The following is a 21642-nucleotide window of genomic DNA, read 5'->3' as shown; positions in this document are numbered from 1 at the left end:
GTATTTCCACAGGTGAGGAAATCCATTTACTATATATCAAAAACATTTTCTATTTCTGCATTTGACCATTATAAAATTTTGGTTGTTTTATAATCACTTAAAGCAATGCTCTCTTGACCTTAAAAAAAAAATCAATTGTGCTAACTCATAATTAACATATCCCAGAATCAAAATTTTACATAAAACCCACGAGTGTGCCCACCCATTTCTCCCTAACCAAATGACATGAAGTTGAACTTACGGTTGTCGCAAGAACTCTGGTGAGCAGATGCCATTATATCCTCAGGAAACCACAGCAACCACCATTGATAACCCGTACATTCTTTTATCTAAAATCAGGCTAATAAAAATAAAAAAGCGTATTTATTATAAAATCATATTAATCTGGAACAAGAAAAGCGCTAGTTTGGGGATACATTTTTTTTTTCTTTTTCTTTTTTTTGCGGTACGCGGGCCTCTAACTGTTGTGGCCTCTCCCATTGGAGAGCACAGGCTCCGGACGTGCAGGTTCAGCGGCCATGGCTCATGGGCCCAACCGCTCCGGGGCATGTGGGATCTTCCCGGACCAGGGCACAAACCCGTGTCCCCTGCATCGGCAGGCAGACTCTCAACCTCTGCGCCACCAGGGAAGCCCTGGGGATACATTTTTTAAGTGCATTACTCCTAGGGAATAATATTCAAAAAACATCAAATCGTCCTCAAAGGATTAAACAGACTTCTAAATGTTAAGCAACTATCAGGTATAACATTTCATTTCGATTGAAACTTTGAAACTTACATTTGGACTTTAGACAGGAGGACATCTTAAAGTGCAGTAGGATTTTACATGTATCAAATTCCATGAATCCAAGTCTGTGGGAAAATTGCAAGAAACTTGAGTGCAAAACTGCACATGAATGACTTGGTCACATTGATTTGTGTTTCTCTCTGAATGGTGAAAAAAATAACACATTAAAAAGAAAAAAAAATAACTAAACCCATAAAATCATTTGATAAATCAGTCTCTGCATCGCCTCACAGCGAAAAGCTGCCACGTTTAACTGACGTTAGCCAAAATCAAAAATACTGCCTAAAACCACCAGTTTGATAAAACATTCCCTAAGCATCTCTTTTGCATTAAACTTAGTTCCATGTGTTTCAGAGCCTCCAGAGAGGATCCAGCTTCAGGTTTCTGACATAAAAACCTTAATATAGCCTGTAGAAAATTCCCCTAGGCATATTGGGAGTAATCAAATTTCATGTTAACTATTAAATTACAGACATTCAATTATGTTTTCAAAACCTCTGTTTAGAGACTCAGAAGGCCCTTAGAAAACATCCTTAAACTAAAGCCCAAGTTGGCAGGTGAAACCGTTTACCTGCGAGAGCAAAACAAAGCGGGGTCCTGGCCATCCCTGACGGCGGCACATTGCGAAGTGGCACGCGATGTACCCCATCCCCATTGTGAGGCACAAATTCTTTGTGACACTGGGAGACACTGCAGAACAAAAATACTATTAGAAATCCTTCAAAAGGAACATTTTTGGCTGCGATAGAGACTTTTGACATTATTTATTAGGTTCAAAACTGCTTCTGTGAAGCCTAACAATGGTTCTGTGGAAACCAGTACATCTGAGGCCCTTTCTGTTGTTCAGGGCAGGCATTGATCGGAAGACGGGCAGCTCTCATGGAACAATTCCCTCGCAGTGGTCAGTGTAAGTGAGCCTTCACCCCCGGCCTAGGAGGGGCCTGTGAACAAACCGTATGGAAACGCGGGGGTAGGTGGGAGGGCGGAGAGGAGCAAACCTTGATTAACCTCTTGGAGGGGAGATGGGTGGGAGCACGGGCAAGCACAGGAAGGGGCGCTCCTGCCAGACTGCCGGGGAGTCAGGAGGATGAAGATGCCTGGGGAGCATCTCTGGTGCCATGGCAACTGTGCCCCTTCCCACTGAATTCCCGGGTGCGCCCAGGAGCCAGCTTTGGGAATCTGGGTTTGCCGGTGCGCCTACTGCGGGTGTCATCCTCTCTTCCAGCTCAAGCTCTGACAAACTCCAGGAGACCCTGGACGAGGCAAAGGGGGTCTGGCTTCTCCCGTTGAGGCCGACGGCAGTGTATGGCCTCAGAGTAAGACCTGGAAGGCAAAGAAAAGCCAGGGTGGTGCTCAGGTGTGTGGAATTTACCTGCCCCGCTGGGACTTAAAAAAAAATCTCCTGATAACTGGATGTTTGAGAAATCGATGTTTGTAACGTGCTGAGAAAAAAATTTTAAATCCCTTGACATTATCTTCATGTGCTTCCCATATTTAAGAAAATAAAATGCTATCGATTCTTTTCCTATTGTTTGAAAGCACCTCTTCCCCCCAAAATAACTTTTACAGAATCCTCATAAAACGTTTTTTTGTTTTTGTTTTTTTGCGGTACGCTGGCCTCTCATCATTGTGGCCTCTCCCATTGCAGAGCACAGGCTCCGGACGCGCAGGCTCAGCGGCCATGGCTCACGGGCCCAGCCGCTCCGCGGCATGTGGGATCTTCCCGGACCGGGGCACGAACCCGTGTCCCCTGCATCGGCAGGTGGACTCTCAACCACTGCGCCACCAGGGAAGCCCAATCCCCATAAAACTTAATTTCAAGACAAACAGTTCAAAACTTCTAAAGAGAGGGAAACAGAAGAATGGGTGACTAAAATAAATCCTCAAATTGGAAATCTGGGGAAAATCTGTGAATGGAAATTATTCAGATCTGGAAAAACAAACAGATCCGCGGCGCATTTAGACACACTGCTGACAGTTTAAAACCCCAGGAGGCAACTATTTCATGAGTTTTATTAGAAACGTCAAACTAGGTGAAAATGAAAACAATCAGTGGGCAATCCAGTGGTTAAGACTCTGCGCTTCCACTGCGGGGGGCACGGGTTTGATCCCTGGTCAAGGAATTAAGATCCTGCATGCCCCGCGCCCTGTGGCCCCCCCCCCCAAAAATCGTTTTTAGGTAAGAAATCCTGCCCACTGACCTACGCAAAATTAAAGTGTAATTCTTCAGTAGTGTATTAAGATAACTTAGATGATTTAAATCACTTTCTGTAAACTTTTAAAGGGCTTTGAATAGCATGCAGATGTCTGAAATATTTGGAGCCACCCAGGGGATCATTGGCAAACTCAAAAAATATGAAGAAGATTTCAAATGCACATTGCCTTCCTAACAGTGGGTGTCAAATGGTATAACACTAAGTATTTCAATTTAGTTCATCACACACTGTTCTATGTTTGGTATGTACTGGGCAGCTCCCACTACACACTTAACATAACCAAGTCAAACTGTGAAACATTTTTAGTGAGCCTGATTTCTCCAACGTGAGAATTATTTCCTGGAAATAAAGGTAGAATGGCATTTCAATATGGCCAGGTAAATAAAAGCTTTCAGAGAGCCAAACACATTGCTTTGTGAAAACTAGATGCTTAATAACTATTTGGTGATTTGAATTTACAGCCCTGGCATATGACCCATTCATTGCAAGACGATTCCACCTAAGATCATAGATGTGACTCTGGAATTTAGAGAAACAGAATACAACCTAGACAGAATATGCTGTCCTCTGTCTTGGGACAAAGAATAGGAATTCCTTCCCTGAACGTAATTCAATAATGATGCATTTTGTAACAAACTGTCTTAGAGGAAGTTTGGTGTAAGGGAATATACAGGCTTTGGGGGCAGACCATCATAGATTTATATCCCAGCATATCACCTGGCCTAAGTCTCTTTGTCCTTACCTGAAACACGAGGATTGTATTACCTACTTCACAGGGTTGCTAGCGGGATTAAATCTGTCCATTCGTTTTCTTCATTCATTAATATTTGAGTGCCTGTTATGTGTCTGGCAGTATTCTAGACACTGGGATTACAGAAAGGAATAAAGCTGCAATATCCCTGCACTTATGGAGCACGCATTCGAGTTGGGAAGAGAGGGAGTGGAAGAGGAAGCAGGCTAACAGAGAAGCAAACGAAGAAATGTATAAGTGTCAGCTGGCAATAAATCTTAAGGAGGAAAATAAAGTGAGAAAGGTTACGAAAGCCCACCCATGTAGGTGACATTTCAGTAAAGACCTGAAGGAAGCGTAAAAGCAAACTAAGCAAGTATCTGAAGGAAGAACATAATAAAATGCAAAGCATCTCGTACACAGTAAGTGCTCAGTACCTATGAGCTATTATTGTCATATCTGGAATCTTAATAGAGGAGTGCTCTGACCTGGAGTCAGAATGGAGGCTCGAATCCTGGCTCCGACCCTAAAGTTACAGAATCTCTGTGGGCCACCAAATCGTCATCTAAACCACGGGAAGATAACAGTTCTTGCCTCAGAAGGCAGCCGTATGGACCATAGTTGAAGATGTATGTTCAGATTTTAGCATGTCGCCTTATACATAAGACTCAAAATGTGTTAACCTGCCAGCATCCTCAACATGCCATCATCAAGCCCATCCTCCCAGAGAAGGAGAATCTCTGACTCAGCATCCTTGGTAGAAAGTCTCCCAGCCTCAACTTTACCATTTACAGCCCAGGCAGGACATTATCCTCTAGTTCAAAGAAGGTTCTCCTTTGGACTGTGTCGAAATTTCTCTTTCTTCTATTGGTCGATTCCAACAAACTGTATAAATATGTGCAACAAAATCTACCCAAAAAGTTACCTAAAAAAAACAAAAGCTGCATAAAATCAGTCTAATCCTTCTCCTTCTACATGACACTTCCTAGAATATTTGGAGGTATGCATTGTCTCCTGACATTTCCTCTCCTGCAGTCAGAATATCAGCACCATAAACACCACCATCACAACCGCCATTTAGTCGGCCCTGCTGTGTTCAGGGAATTTTATATCAACAACATCTCTTCAAGGTAGTAATTGTCAGTTTACAGAAAATATTGGGCTCAGAGAACATTTATGGGACTTGATCATGGCGACAGAACTCAATGAAACAGTAGAAAGCAGAAATTTGAGCCCAAGTATTTCTGGTTCTGGGCTTGGGTTTCCCTGATGTCAAAGCTCATTCCTTCTGGTCCATCTTCTTACCTTTAAACCGTTCCTCCTGTTACACAGTTTTGAGATACTTCATTTTTATACACATTATTCTGTGCTATGAATTCACACCTTCCTTATTTGTAAAATGGGGATAATAACATTATCTGCCTAAGAGGGTTATATGAGGATTTCATAAAATAAAGTGCTCAGCACAGTATCTGAGAGCATCATATATGGGGGTTGGGATGCTGATGATAATACTTGTCATTATTATCAGGTGCAATACCTGAATCATTAAACTCTTATCATCAGCTCACACCTGTGCTCTCCTCAATACAATACAAAGCAACAAGTAGACTTCCATTAAAGACTGACAACTACAGTTCTTATAGAATGTTCTAGAATAGGACTTACCGTTGAGTCAAATAATTTTGCTGTTTCTATTGAAGTTAAAAACAAAATGTGGCCAATTGAAAAGAGGAAGAAAGAGTTAGGAACCACAAAGTGATACTCACCAGATGGGACAGAATCTCCCTTGGAATTACAAGGGGGCTGGTTCTGAAATCTCACGTGCCTGTTGATATGTGTGCCTGTGGCCTCCAGGTGCATAGGATTTACTGAGTGGACCTGAATAGGCGTTTTTGTCATTCACTATTCCAGAACTGAACTGCCCCAGGCCTGCCTGGGTGATCCTCTGGCTCCCATATTCATTTCTTGTCTGACCGTGAAGATCAATGGGGTCTCTTCCCATTCACTGGATGGTGTTGGAGAGGGACTTGCTTCTCCGTGGCTTTTTTTGTCGAAAGAAGCTATACTTAGAGCAGGAGGCCTGGGGATGCTGCACTGGAGAGCACAGAGCAGTCTTCTATATGCCACTGGAGTCTGAATCCTTGCTGGAAATACTGTAAAAGGTAAACACATTATTTTGAAGGAAGGCACTTAAATATCACCTACGAAATTAATGGCAGGAAGGATAAAATCAGGCAACGGATGGATTTTTTTGTTTGTTTCATGTTTCTATCCTGAGCGAACAAAATGACAGAGAAGCTAAGGACCCAGGTGCCCAAGTAGGAGAAGAGGAGGGAAAAGGTGTGGAAGGGGAGGGAAAAGGCTGGAAATGCTTTTGTTGAGTTCAAGCTATATTGCAGGCACCGTGTGAGGACCCAGACATGTTGGTCATTTAGTCCTCACAGGAACCTCATCTAACAAATAGAATTATTATCTCCATCTTTTCAGGTCAGAAAGCTAGTTTGAAGCTTATGGGTTGAGTTGTGTCCCCCAAGAAGATATGTTGAAGTCCTAACCTTCTGTAGCTGTGAATGTGACCTTATTTGGTAATAGGGTCTTCGTAACTGCAGTCAAGTCAGGATGAGGTTGTTAGGGTAAGGCCTTAGTCTAATATGACTAGTGTCCTTATAAGAAGAACAAACTGACACAGACACACAGGAAGAATGCCATGTGATGACAGAGGCAGAGAGTGGAGTGATGAATCTACAAACCAAGGTACCTCACGGACTGCAGCACCCACCAGAAGCTAAGAGAAAGGCATGAACTCTCCCTCAGAACCTCCAGAAGGTGCCAAGCCTGCTGATACTTGGTATCCTGCTGATACGTGGATTTCCAACTTCTGCCTCCAGAACTGTGAGATAATAACTTTGTTTTAAGCATCCAGTTTGGGGTTCTTTGTTATGAGTCCTCGGAAACTAACAGACCCACAATGGTTCAAACTCACACGTGTTATCCCAGAATAATTATTAACAGTATCCCTTTTCACTAAAAGAAAAATTGTTCAGACTTGGGGGATAGAAAAGAAGAAAAACCAGGAGGTGGGGAGGTATGGAACGGGGGGAGGAACGAAGTGGATTTCCTGAGTTCTACTATGTGGCAGAAACCGTGCCAGGACGCAGCAACTCTTAGCAAGACTCGTATTCCCTGCGGTCAAGGTTCAGTCAAGTGGCAAAGATGCCGGCCATGTTAGGTAACAGGACACACTACTCCTAAATCGCAGCTTTGCCTGCAGAAGGGGAAATCAAAAGAAATGCCTCCAGGGGCCCCACAGATAACAGAAATGAGAGAAGAGGTCAAGTAGAAGCAGCCATCAGAAGGGGCCAGCCACGACTCAGTTCTCTTATTGCCCTGAGGGGATGTGGGCCCCATGAAGACAGATTTTTCTGGATTTTCAGGAGAAGCAAACATATGTTTTTTCAATATATGTAAAAACTTCTAATTTTTAAATGTTGGTAACTCACTCGATTTAAAAAAATATACGGTATGGATGCCACAAAACACATCTGTTCTCTGAACCACCATGGGCCACCAGTGTTCATCTTTGGCCTATGGCCAGCCCTATAAAAGTTACACTATCATTTACCTCCTTTCATACCATCTTCATCTCAGAAGATGATTTTCTTAAGTATTCTGCTTGGAGTCATGGGGATGTATTTGCAAGCTCTGTGCATAAGCAGGTTACAGAGTTCTAGAAGTCTCATCTTCCTCCTGCACTTTAGGAAGACTGAGCTTTGCATTTTAATCTTAACTGCCTGCCCCTTTTCATCGTAAATCCCAGAATTTGAAATGGTAGACAAATGTATCAGTCTTTCCCAAATGCAGAGAAACTCCTGGAATCTTTCAAAACAGTAGCTCTGGGACTCTTGGTCCCAAAGGAAAGTCGACAGCCTTAGAACCAATGGCATCTGACGTGCCTTCATTCTGTTGTTCAGATATCAAGAACAGGACGGAAGAGCTGAAGCCACCTTACACACCTTCACATTCCACAAGTTATGGGTTGAAAGAGACCTTAAAGGTCATCTGAGGCTGACCCTCACCACCTTTTTCATCCATCTCTGTTTAAATGCCTCTAGGGCCCTGAATCTCACTACCTCTGCATCAGAGATTTCATTGCTTATCAGAAAGGCAAATAGGTAACTTTGTAATTGCCATATAAGGGGCACATTTAGATAGATAGAAAGAAAGGTAATACTTTATATAGGTAATAATTATCAAGGTCACCTTATATGATGTTGAGACAGCTGGTGACTATGTTTGTTTATTTATTCAACCAATATTCATTAAGCTCCTACCATATACTAGGTACTGCAACAATGACAAAATCTTACTCAGATCAACAGAACCCATCATCTTGAGGCTAAACTGACCAGCTGATTTTTGGCAAAATGGAATTCAGCACAGCAACCCACGAGCCTCCCAGTTTCACAGACCCCTGCATGGATTTCAGGTTTCCTCTATGATACAGCTGCCAGGTTGCCTGAATTGAATAGAACAACCAGTAGTTTGGGCACCAAACAGAGACTGTTGTTAGAAATGCAAGGGCCGTTTCCAATCTCCAATGGCTTTCAGTCTTTTTTTTTTCTCAAATTTTCAAATCTCCCCACCAAGACAGTGGCAGAACTCGAGCCCAAATCCACTGCTCATGATTGAAAGTCCAGTGCTCTTCGTTACATTACCGGGCTGTTGCGTCTACTTCAGTGTTTCCCATTCTCGGCCGCGCCTTCACCAATGTGTGGCAGGCTTTGAAAAAATACAGGCACGTGGTCCCGGGGCCCCAGTCTCTGTAGTTTGTAAGCCCCTCGGGTATTACGATGTGTAATTAGGGAGACACTGGTCTAACTCACTCATCAGAGATGTCAGGTACTGTTATAAATTGTATGTAGTCCAAACACTCATGAACAATCTAGAGCCACGACCTCAGGTACGTCTTTCTCCTCCAAGCATTATCTCTCTGTGAACAGTCTTCATTTCCGATACCAGCAATACCAGCCACTTGACAACTGGTCTACCCCTTATTTTATTTGTTTTCACACCAGTAAACCCACTTGAGCCAGACCACGACCCTTCAGCTTATTCACTCAGGAGGGGCCTGAGGTCAGAGGGTAAGCATCTGTCCACACCACGAGTCAAGCACCAGAGAAGCTGGGGTTGGGACTCAGCTCTTAGATTTTGAAGGAGTTTGGTTCTTCTATAGCCCAATCAATGCCAGTGGCGTCATAAGAAACGTGTGACTACCATGAACTGGGCTTGATGAAGGGCGGGATGCCAATGTCCACAACAACAGCTAGCAAATAGTGGGTGCTGACCACCCTCTGGCCCTGCCTTAGCCCGCCATCAGTGCCACCAGCATGACTTCCATCGTGCAGAAGACAGGGCACCTTAGACTGCGTACTCTGCCTGAGGCCCAGTAACTGACATCAGCTCCCAGGAAAGCCCACATGCTAACCCCGCCTCCAGACAACCTCTCCCAGTGCTCACCAATGCAACAGGCCAACTTTTCTCAACTACCTGTCTTTGGGTGTTTCTCATCTTTTTTTTTTTTTTTTTTTTTTTTGCGGTACGCGGGCCTCTCACTGTTGTGGCCTCTCCCGTTGCGGAGCACAGGCTCCGGACGCGCAGGCTCAGTGGCCATGGCTCACGGGCCCAGCCGCTCCGCGGCATGTGGGATCTTCCCGGACCGGGCATGAACCCGCGTCCCCTGCATCGGCAGGCGGACTCTCAACCACTGCGCCCCCAGGGAAGCCCGGGTGTTTCTCATCTTAAGAAATTCTTCCTGACATTCAAGTTCTGCAGGTTCTTTCAATGTGTAGACAGCTCTGCCTCTTTTGCAGCACAGGTCTTCCATCTGTTGCTCATTTCTTTTGAAACAATATTGTGGCAGACAGGAGATTTCAAGGCACAATAAGATAACCCTCAGAGCTGAATGTACTTCACAAAAACAATTTATCTTTCTCTTGAGCTGCAAAATAGCTCATGATAAATCATGACAGATGCAGATTTATTCATCTTCTATACATTAGAAAAAGACAAATATGGTAACCCCTGCATCTTCAGCCCCTCTGGGCTACCAGGGAGTAGGACGGTGCTCCCCATCACACCTGCTTCTGGCAGCTCTCCCTCAATGTATAACTTCTATGTGTTTGATCCCCGCCCTATCTCTTCTGCTCCCTTGGGCTTCTAACTCCAGCATGTTCGTGTTACAAAACAACTAGAGGCACCTGTCCTAGAAGGAGAAATGAAACCCAGAGACAATTAATGCCCCAGAGCTCATCTTGCCCTTAACTGTAGGCATAAATAGAGGCTAAAGCTAACTAATATCATCTCCTGCGTATCTAAAATCAAACTTAAACTTTAAATAGGTCTTCAATGAACACTGAACACCCCAATGACACACTTTTAAAGGACTCTTAGACCACGTAGTGGAGTCGGAGCCTTCCACCTCAGTTTCACCACTTCTCCTAGTGGGGGAATGAGAGTTTTTGAGCTAGTGGGGCTGAGTCTGTGGGAGGGGTCTGGAAAGCATCAAGCCCTGAGCCCAGACTTCTTGGATCAAATCTGGTTCACCTCTTCCTGGCAGTGTTACCTAAGTCAAGCTACTTAAGTGCTCTGTGCCTCAATTTCCCCATTCACAAAATGGCAATAATGACTGCCACTACCACCCAGGGCTGAGGTGCAGATTAAATGAGTTGTTAATAAACAAGAGTTTAGAGCAGTATGTGACACACAGGAAGTACTCAGTTAGCCTTAGCTGTTGTCATTGTTCTCTCTCCCTCTGTAGTTCCTGAATAGCCTCTTTTGGCAATAAGGACTCAAGTGGAAAATAATATCTTTTCCACCCATCCAGAGTTTGCCTCATTTTATTCACTCCTTCATTCAAAAACATATTTATCAAATGCCTACTATGTGCCTTGCTCTGTATTTGGCCCTGGGGATACAACAGAATAAGGCAAATGTGGTCCCTGCCCTCACAGAGCTTACAATCAACGGGAGAAGATGACAACAGCAAGTCACAATTAAGTGATTACAAATTGTAGTGAGTGATATCAAGGAAAAAGCAAGGGAGCGAGACAGAGAAACATGGGTGGAGACCTAGGAAGGTAATATTTAATTTGGGACTGACCCGAAGGTTGAAAAGGTCAGTCATGCAGGAGGGGGGAACAGCATTCCAGCCTCACAAGGACTGAGATATATTCCTAAGATTGCTACACCCAATGGCTAAATGGAAGTGAGCAAAAAAGAAGGGACAGGTGAGGTCTAGAAGTTACACAATATATGATGGAAAGCTACTAAAACTTTCCCATAGATGAGTCACGACAGCAGCACTTACCCTTGAAAAAGTTCTCTAAGGAAAACTGGGCAGAAGAGGATGAGAACAGAAGCCAGTTAGAAGGCAGTTAGCAGTCAGCTAAGTGAACAGTGACGGCAACTTGGATGTGCCTGGGAGTTGTGTATAGTGGTTGAGACACAGACTGTCTGGGCTTGATTTTCTTCATCTGTAAAATGGATAGATAATGATAATCCCCATTTTGGGGGGGGAAGGTGTTGGCAGAAATACATGTAATGGACTTCCAGTTTTAGCTCCAACATGGAAACAACCTGGAAACTGACAGTCCTATCCTTACAACAACAAACAGTTTAAGAAAGTGAAAAACAACAATTTTTCCTGGACCCATCAGAGAACTGAGTTTGCAGGGCAAAAGGCCACCCCAAAATCTGGAGAGACAGATGAATCCAAAGAGTCAAACCAAGATCTGTTGACCTGGAGTAGAAGCCTCTGGAACAATACGCTGGTTCCTACACTGGTAGGAACATTTAAATGATCATTTTGATGAATTGCTGGCGGCTGGGTGTAGACTAGCTTGAGAGTTAGAAACTCCTGAGGACAGCAGGTTTAGGGGGTCCCTGCACTTTAGCACATTTTGTCTGTAAGAACTCCACTAGTTTCTCAAGGTGAAAGTCTGAAAAAGATCCCTTCAAAGCTCTGATACAGGCATGGGAAAAACAATCCTAGTAAAATATGCCCAGAGCATCCTCCACAACAAAAGCATATCCTTATCCCAGCTGAGGGAAGGGCATTTTTCCCACTCCAGTTCCTTTAGCCTTCTCGTCTCACCTAAGGAGCAGTAAAAAAAAAAAAAAAAAAAAAAAAAAAAAGCTCAAAAACACTTGTTAAGGTCACAGCCAGAGACACAGACCCACTAAAAGACTGAGATTAATCATAAGATTATAGAATGTTTCCCCTCCCCCACACCTTATCAGCACACCAACAGGTGTCCAGTATAATAAGAGTGGATTCCAGCTGGGAGAGCTACAAGATACAGATTCTCTCTCAGGAAGAGTAGTCAGGGAAGCCCAAAGTCTGGAAAGGGAACAAAAGTGAGAACACTGGAGAAACCTGAAGCCTCTCGTTCTTACAGCTACAACAAACATTAAACACATCCCAGGACCGAGTCGGGTCGACACAAAAACCCACAGCAAAGATCTGTTTACTTCAGTTCCTAGTACCTGATGTATCATGCTTGGCTTTCAACAGAAAGTTATGAGGCATGTCAAAAGGCAAGAAAACAAAAAAACCCCAATCTGAAGAGACAAAGCAAGCATAAGAACTCATCCATGGCACAGACATCAGAATTATCAGAGAAGGAATTTCAAATACTGTGATTAATATGCTAAGGGCGTTAATGGAGAAAGCAGACAACATGAAAGAACAGTTGAGTAAGGTAAGCAGAGAGATGGAAACTCTAAGAATCAAAAAGAAATGCTCCACGGTGTCACTTACATGTGGAATCTAAAATGAATACCTAGGAGCAGAGAGTAGAACAGGAGTTACCAAGGACAGGGAGGTGGGGGAAATGGGAAGGGGTTAAGTCAAAGGGTACAAAGTTGCAGTTATGGAAGATGAATAAATCTAGAGATCTAATTTCCAGCATAAAGACTGCAGTAAATAATACTGTACTGAACACTGGAAATTTGCTAGAGAGTAGATTTCAGGTTCTCTCATCACACAAAAAATGGTTAAAAACTAAATGAGGAGATAACAGGTTAATCAGTTTGACTATAGTAATCATTTCACTGTGTACACGTGTATCAAATCATGTTGTACACTTCAAATATATACAATTTTTATTAAAAGTAAAACACAATCAGAAAATGCTAGAAATATAAAACGCTGTAACAGAAATGAAGAATGTCCATGACAGGCTCATCAGTAAACTGAACATGGCCAAGGAAAGAATCAGCAAAAGCATGAAGACAGGTCGATAAAAACTCCTCAACTGAAATGCAAAGAGAGAAAGAAATGGGGGAAAAAAGAACAAAACAAGAACTCTGGGACAATTTCATAAGATATAACGTATGCATCATAATTGGAATACCAGTAGAAGAAAAAAGAGAAAATGGGCAGAAGAAATGTTTGAAGTAACAATGGCTGAGAACTTTCCAAACCACAAATTCAGGCAGCTCAGAGAACACACGGCAAGATAAATGCAAAAACAAATAAAACAAAAACAAAAGACCTACTACTTATAGGCATAGCATATTAAAATTACAGAAAACCAAACGCAGAAAGAAAATCTTGAAAGAACCTGGGGGGCTGAGAAACAAGCGGGGAACGTCTTTTAATGAGTGTCTAATAAGTTTAATAAGAAGAAGAACTCAGGAGGACTGCTCTTCAGCATTATAGCTTACCGTTCTCCATGTCCACCTCATACCCTCCCTCCTCCCTTTCTGCAGACTTGCCTGGGGATAACCACTTCTCTTGCCTCAGGGATTAGTCCATGTTGCTCAGTTCACCATAATCAGTCATTCCAGCTCTGATGTCGTGTCTCTTCCTAAGGATGGCAAACAGCTTTCTTCTTGAACACCAGTACCCATTGGGACATCAATTTTTAAGAGTTCCAGGGCTCGTCTCAGTTCATGGGGAAATGACTGATATCTGCCATGGATGTGGGAGAATGAAGTGCTACAAGATGGGCAGGAACTTGTCCCAGCTCAGGTACTCTGCTAAGTATGAGGGTGACTTCCCTGCCTCTGGGGGAGGGATGTTCCTTCTTCCAATATCACTCAACCACCTCCCTTCCTCTAGTAAAAGGACACAGGAGTTGGTGTCTCACCAGGCACCAGAAGGTAACCCAAGTGCATTCAGATGCACTTCACCCTCCTTCCATGACACCATCTCTTCCCCATGACACTATCTGCCTTACTCAGTTGCATTTGAGTCACAGAAAGTCTCCAGCCCAGGGACATGGATGTGTATTGAAATGTTTTGTTTTTAAATTTCCTGACTAGACTGTGAATTGTTTTAAACAGGAGCTATAATTTGAGAGCCACTGTATTTGGTTTCTGGTGGATTCATTGAATGAGTGTCTGAAGGCCTTGATTTCTTCATCTATGGAAGAATTTAAATGATCTCTACAATATTCCCCAGCCCTAATAATCCTGTGAGTCTCTGAGGTTTTTTTTTTTAATTGTGCAAAACATTTTTTATTTAATTACCTTATTTATTTTTGGAAGCATTATGTTACCATATGAAATTGCTGTTTTGTAGGACAAAAACTGTCAAATGTAGGCAATTTCACATGTTACAACTTAATATGATGCTTATAAGAGTATAGATGACATATACACATTGTTCAAAGGAAACAATAGCCACAGACCAACCTAATTTCATTACATGAATATCTACAAATTATTCATCCATTCTCTTACTGATGGGAGTGTGCATGAAATCCATTTTCGTTTTGTTTTTTAATGTTACAAACAAGGTGCTATGAACATTCTTGTACACATCCTCTGTTGCATGTACTCTACTTTCTCCAGGAGTGGAATAGCCAAGTCCTAGGGTATCCATGTCTTCAATATTATACAATATCCATTATTTTTCAGAGTGTTTTTACCAACTGACACTCCCACCAGCAGTGTATAAGGCTTCCTGTTATTCCACATCCTTGCCAACACTTACTATTACTTGACTGAGTTTTTCAATTTTTGCCATTCTGGTGGGTATAAAACAGTACTCCATTGTGGTTTTAATTTTTTCATTTTCCCAATAAATAATGAGCTTAACATCCCTCCTCCCACCACATCTTTAATCTGACTTGCTTACAAGCTATGTGATTATGGGTTGAGTTTCCACCCCTTTCCTTTCTTCTGCCCTTCATATTCTAACCAGCTGGTAAACAGTGGCACAGCCCCGGATGACACAGTGGGGAACACTCAGATAATCCACAAAGTCCATAACCTGCCTCTAAATAAACAACCAGGAGTTGACCCTCGGGGATTGTACTCACGCAATTCAACTGCCACCACCCAGTGCAATATTTCACGTCTTGCTAAAACTCTGGCCAGGCACTGTTTTGCATGCAACCAAGTACTTGGACAATTCTTTCATCTGAATGATGAGCTTATTTCCACCACAGCTTGCTTGAGACACAAAGGGCTTCCACTACCTGCCTGTAGTATCACTCCAGATGGCCCCTTACTTAGCCTTCTTACACGAAATGGTTTTCAAGTTGCTCACCTTTCTGCCTTGAGGATGTGTGGTTTCTCAGCCACCCTTTTAACATGTGATCCTAAGACTGGGAAACATTTTAAATCGCATCATTCAAGTGCACATATTCAGGAAAGCAACACTTCATTATATTTATTCTATAAGAAAAAAATCAAAAGTGTTTTCCCCTCAAGCTAGAGAATGCGACAGGAATGATGATCTTAAATGATGCTGATGAATACAATTTAGGAGAAGGGTGGAAGAAAGAGTCACACACAGAATCGGAAACAACTGAGAAAGGAATCCAGGCTACCCCCAACCCCGGCCTTTGTAGAAGGGATCACCAGAGATCTGTGTAGATATTATTTCGAAATTTAGAGTTTCAACTTGTATGAACATGAATGCCCATGCTGAGTTTTTGCATGCCTCTGTGAAACAGCAAAAAGAACCCAACGGACCCTATTCTTGCCTTAAAGCAACACACTGTGGAAAGCCTGAAAATAAACCATCTATGCTTGATTAATTAGGTTTGTAAGTATTGTTTCAGAACCAAACAATATTTCTAAAGATTTCAATAGTTCAAAGATTGCCCTATGGCCGTCTGGCCAATACATCTTCTAACACATGCAGTTTACAAGCATTTTTCTTCCCAATATGTTGTCTTTGGTTGGTGCGACATTGTTTGAGTTCAGGGCTATTTGGGTCATAGTGGTTTTCTCCCCTGCACAGCAGTGGTGCTAAGCACAGCACTTCAACCATACATCTTCCATGTCATTTCCATCAAAGGCACATGATACTTCCTAGTGACCAATCAGGAGTGGTCCAGCATCCTAACAGAGGGCATATTGGCAAACGCAGCTTTCTTAATGACAGCCATTGTTTGAGGCCAACAAAAGGGAGGTACTGAATATTAACATGTGGCCTTGTGTAAAGGTCACCGGTATGGTACATCCATCATATTCCACAACCGAGAAAGGGAACTTTATAAGTTCTCTCAGAACCTACTGTTGTCCAAATAAATGTATTAGCCTGACAGCTGACAGCAACGAGGCAATGATCTTGAGTGATGATCTCCTCGTTTAACAAACATCCTTTCACTTCTTTGAAGCAGGAGCAGACATTATGGCTAGAGATCATGTTTAAGGAATATACCTCGAGGCCACGGTAGGTGAGAATAACCAGGCAACCCAATTAAAATATTAATTTAATAACATGCAATCGTTAGACCAAATGGCATCTCCTTCTAATAGGCGTAACTTTCCACACTGAAAAGAGAAATCACATTTTAACAGCTCAGAGTCTTGAATGGTCTTCTTAATGGTAAAGACCAACAAGTTCATGACAATTCTATCAATAAGGTTTAATACAGCTGGTGTAAAAGAACTCAAAGGCCTGGGTCTGTAGACCATACTGCATCTTGGCTAAAGGGTACATAAAGTATGATGGCAGAATTGAATGCAGCTGGATGGTCGCGCATGCATTTAACACTAAACCTAAGAGCAGGCAGCAAGCTTTCTTACTTGACAGATCTTGATCAGAAGCAGTTCTATGGTCAGTATTAGAAATATGGGGTTCTTGTTATTAAACAGCATTTTAAAGTAAAAGTTGAAAATTATTTTTATTTAAGAGATCAGAAAGAATACAGTCAATGGAATGATTAGTGAATAAGCATGTATCTCAGCTCCCTCACTCTGACCTTACCGTTGCAGTCCTGGAGGGGGTTGGGGAGGGAATAAAAGAGGGAAAGAGAAAGAAGAGAGAGAACGCTGTTCAGTTCCTTGGAGACCTCATACTCTCAAACTCTCTCTTGATGTTTAGACAGTTTCTTTCTATCTGGCATATTTCCCACAGCCCCGTTCCTCTGACCAATTTCTACTCCTTCCATTCTTTTTCCCAAACCCCTGAACTGCTTAGATCCTTCTGGTTTTTGGACTTGCTTTATCATGACACTCAACACTTGAAATTGCTTACTGAATCATCTTGTCTTCTAAATTACTCCAAACTCCATGAGGAGAGAGACGGGATATGTCAGTTTCATCCTTGTAGGTGCTCATAAACTTTTGTACTTTAAATAGTAACTTTCAATAATAAAACTGGATCAAAACTTGACTTATAACAAGTTTCTGTTAAATAAAAGAAATTCTTGTGCGCATGAAGGAAGGATTCAGCACTGGAGCAATTTGCCTTTATCGTACTACAGAGAAGGTAGTAAGCCACTATAATGCAGCTTCACCAATTCATATTCTATTATTTCAGAGCAAGCCATAACCAGATAAGGGATAGGAGGGAGTCAGTTTTCAACCACCTGTGAAAAGGGTGCTTGCTAGGCAAAAAAACTGCATACATAACATACCAGGGGCAACTCAGCCACTTGTCTTGGCATTGAGTCCTTCTGCCCCCTCTGTACATTGACTCCACTTGGAACGTCCTCCGCTTGGAATGCTGTCCACTTGTCTACAGCGTAGTAGCCTTCAAGGCCCAGGGTAAGAGCCACTCCTTTTATGCAGCCTTCTCCTGCTGTTCATACTCACAACCCTCTCCCTGAATTCTGAATACCTCTAGTTCTTCCTGTATTCCCACTGGACACGAACCACATTGCAGCTGAAAGTCTTAGATGAGTGTGCATTTTTTAACAAAAAAATGTGTAAATTATTTGAGGGAAGAATCTGTATATTTGTACTTTTCTGAATCCAACCCAGTGCCTAGCACGTTGCACTCTGTGGGTGTTCAATGACTATTTTCGAAATAAATGCATTAACATATAAAAATAATCATTTAAGTATTTAAGCAAATTCCAAAAAGAAAAATCTCTGTTGGCAATGCTTTATTAAACATATATAATAATTGTGTTTTAGTCTGTCTGCTTAGACAACCACATGTCAATGATCCTATGACCCTAAGTGGTTTGAATGAGAGCCCCCTGATTATCAGATTCTCCCTTCTTCAGCTACAATGGGAAAATCACTCAAGATGATCCCCTACTTCCTGCTCACAATTGATGGGTCCAGGTTCCTGCAACTGACCCAAGCTTGGACAATTAGACTCTTTCAATGGGTTTTTGTCCTCAGGACCTAAGAAACGACATCTCAGTTCCTTTCCGGAGGGGATGCCGTGACATATGAACTGAAAGTTATTGGAGGCCATGTTTTTAGTTTTCATTGAAGAATCTGCTCTGAGAAAATAAAGGTGACGCTGCAGAGAGAAGGAGAGGCACAAGATGAAGGGTCCTAAGGATGCTCATATCCCCTGGTTCAGAACTGCCCTGAGGCCCGACTCACCGCAAATTCCATTTATTTCAGATATATAAGACGCCTCTCTTTCTGACCAATGTAATTCCGATTGATCTCCATGATGTCAAAACTAGTCACTATTATTGTATTATATTAACTGAAACTGCACTTCTTTACAAGTTTAAACTTGTCTCTCCACCACAAATGTCTAAATTCATAAGAATGCTATTAGGTTCATCTCACCACATCAATCCTGAATACTCTAGGGATTCCTGAAGCTGAATTCTACAACCTCCCTTTCTGACTTAGGGCAGCCCTTAAGCCTCTCTGCCTCTGTTTCCCATCAGAAAGAAAGACAGAAATAGTTATTATGTTCATCCAACAAAAAGGAAATTATTGGTTGATTAGATGCCTGTTCAACACACTGAGGATGAAAACCAGTCTTCATGGTGAATTATTGAATTAGGGGGCCAACTTACAGTGAGGCTGTGTCTACACAAAGCCAAACATCCAGTCAATTGAGCCAAAAAAAAAAAAAATACAGTTTAGCAACAGGAAAAATGAAATTAGCTGATGGGGACTGTGCAGACAAAATAAAATGAAGAAACGAAGGTCAATACAATAGCACGGTAAAAGTCCTGGTGGAGATTACAGACTTAAGAGGGAGGGTAAGGAGGGCGATTTTTGATGCTCACTGTCAGAAGTACAGAGGTGCTACTGAACATCCTAAAACAGATTCATTAATTTTGTGTGGGGTTATATGTTTCTCTCTCTTTCCTCTTGATTCTATTTCATTTTCAGAATTCAAGTTTAAGATGTAAATCTAGAAAAAACAAAGCAGGTGTCCAAAGATCTGAGTTATACCCCGGCTCAGGATATGAAAGAGAAGCACTCTCCTTTGCTCAGTCTGGCATATGACAGATTTTGATGTGATCATTCAATGTGGCTTAGTTTCATATTTGATAAATCAAATATTATCTTCATTTTCTACAGGGCAAAAAGCATATTGAGATGCATACCATCTATGGAGAATTCTAAATAACAAAACTTCTTTGATGTTCACTGATTTCCCCAAGTCATTTATAACGCTATGGCAAAAATCTGAACATCCTCTATAAGTTGTGTAACGTTTCTGGTTGACTCTTTAGATAGTGGTTGTTGGCTAGCATTAATGGTGTATGTCAACTGTGCTTTTAGGAGATGTCATTTTAATGTCCTGTATCATTTTTAGATTGATGTTTCAGTTACAAGCCCTGCAATATTACTATGCTGTAATATTTAGTCCGTAAGCTCTAAACAGGCTCTAAAACTGCATGAAGTTTTCATAACTATTGACTCATAACTATTTCATTAGCTATTGACTTTTAAGTAGGGAAGGAGGAGAAATGATGATGACTTATGAGTAATGTATCACTTCATTATGAGTGAAATACAATTAATTAAAATTGAAGCTCTTAATTAATAACTTATTAATGTAACTCTCCCCCTAACCCTAAAAGAATTAGCCCCAGGAGCGAGACAAAGGAAGCCTTCTTCAAGACAAAGTGGAAAGTACAGTTTCGTGAACTGAGTCCTGAACCCCAGGAATGAACGTTTGCAGCTGCGCCATGAACTGTTTTCTGTTACCTTAAATACCGCTGGGACATATGGAGCATTTCTGAGGACCTTCTATTTTAAAACGTTCTGTTCATATCTTATGCTTTTCCATATGTCTCATCCTTATTTCAGAGTTTCTATTCATTTCCATAAAAATAAGACCTTTGTTTTCCGAGAGTTCATTTTCCTCTCTCCCCTCATCTCTATTATGGTCACAAACCTCTACTCGGGTTATTGCAGCCACTCTAGGACCAGCCAATTGTGAAAAGATGAATAGAGAATTATCTGGAAGAAAAACAGCAACTGCAGATGATCCGTGGAGCTGCAGAGCTCCTGTTTCTTTGCTCCTTCCAACCGACCCAGCGTGGAGGAGGATAAACCTGACACTGGTGGTGAACTGCTTCAAAGGGAGAAAATGTTTACAGAAATGGTCGCTGAGACCCTGAAGGAGGTGCTGAAGGAAGATATAATTTGGTTAACGGAAAATTAACCAAAACGCGCTTTCTGCAAAAGAAAACTCCCTGTAGTTTGGGGTTGACTTGGAGCAATTATCCAAACAAAACAGTTGGCGCCTGTGTTGGCGACAAAACTGTGTTTGCATAAAGTAGAGGGAGATGACAAATATGCATGAAAATTAAATTTAGGCCTCTGGGACTCCCCTTTTGGGGCCATAGAAGAGCTGATTACATGTTCACAGCTGGAACTGGTGTTGGCAGGCAGGCCTTATTCATGGGCAGAGTGGGGAACTCCCTTTTTGAGCAACACTCTGTGGCAAAGCAAGAAGGGCGGCATTAAAAGCGTCTGATGTTTACAGACCTCAAGCCCCGTGGCCCCAAGCTTTGGCATCCAACTGCAGTTGTCTCCACTGAGAAATCATTAAGTGGCTCAAAGTGTGTGTTGGAGTACAGGTCCTCCCCCACATGCCTCATCACACTCTCAGCCGCCCAGACTGCTTTTTGCAACACTTTTCCTTTAGAAGGTAGCAAATACAGCCAAGAGAACAGCCAGCACTCTGGACGGCAGGGAAGCTGGTTCTTGTAATACCACCGGCGGAGATCACAACATGAGGTTGAAGCTGCCTTGGAACAGGGTCCTTGGGGTACTTAAATGACCCAAAGTGTGTGTTTTAGCAGCATGTGGCAATGGTTCTCTTGGCATCTGTGGTGGCAGCTTCCAAAAATGGCCCGAATTCTCCATCCTTCCTTTGCAATGCAACTTTGCCCCGTCACAAGATAGAGTGTTTCCCTACATTAATCGGGGCTCGCCTTGTGACTTATTTTGTCCAACAAAGTGGGCCAGAGGTGATAGGGGAGGCTTCCTGTGACAATTTAAAGCACAAAGGATGAGCAGAAATTAGCCTAATGAATAGGGGGAAATGGACAATATTGTCCTAAGGCAAGAAAGAGCATGCTATGCTGAATAATAATAGTATCTAACATTTATTGGGCACTCCTGATATGCCAGAAGCTGTTCAAAGCAGTTCGCTTGTATCTACTAATTTAATTTCCCTCAAAAACCTGATGAAGTAGGTGTAATTATTACCCTCATTTTCT

General features: G+C 42.2%; 1 protein-coding gene across 1 annotated transcript in view; it reads right to left on the bottom strand.

The window, feature by feature from the left end:
• Positions 1-1689: 1689 nt before the first annotated feature.
• C11H12orf42 (chromosome 11 C12orf42 homolog) overlaps positions 1690-21642 on the bottom strand; it is a 100618-nt gene continuing 80665 nt past the window's right edge. The window contains 3 exon segments of the mRNA XM_073789214.1: positions 1690-1868; positions 1871-2110; positions 5503-5889. Coding sequence (XP_073645315.1) covers positions 1690-1868; positions 1871-2110; positions 5503-5889 — 806 coding nt within the window.

Source organism: Tursiops truncatus, chromosome 11 (genome assembly GCF_011762595.2).
Source record: "Tursiops truncatus isolate mTurTru1 chromosome 11, mTurTru1.mat.Y, whole genome shotgun sequence".
Lineage (NCBI taxonomy): Eukaryota > Metazoa > Chordata > Mammalia > Artiodactyla > Delphinidae > Tursiops > Tursiops truncatus.
This window is presented reverse-complemented; position numbering and strand designations above follow the sequence as displayed.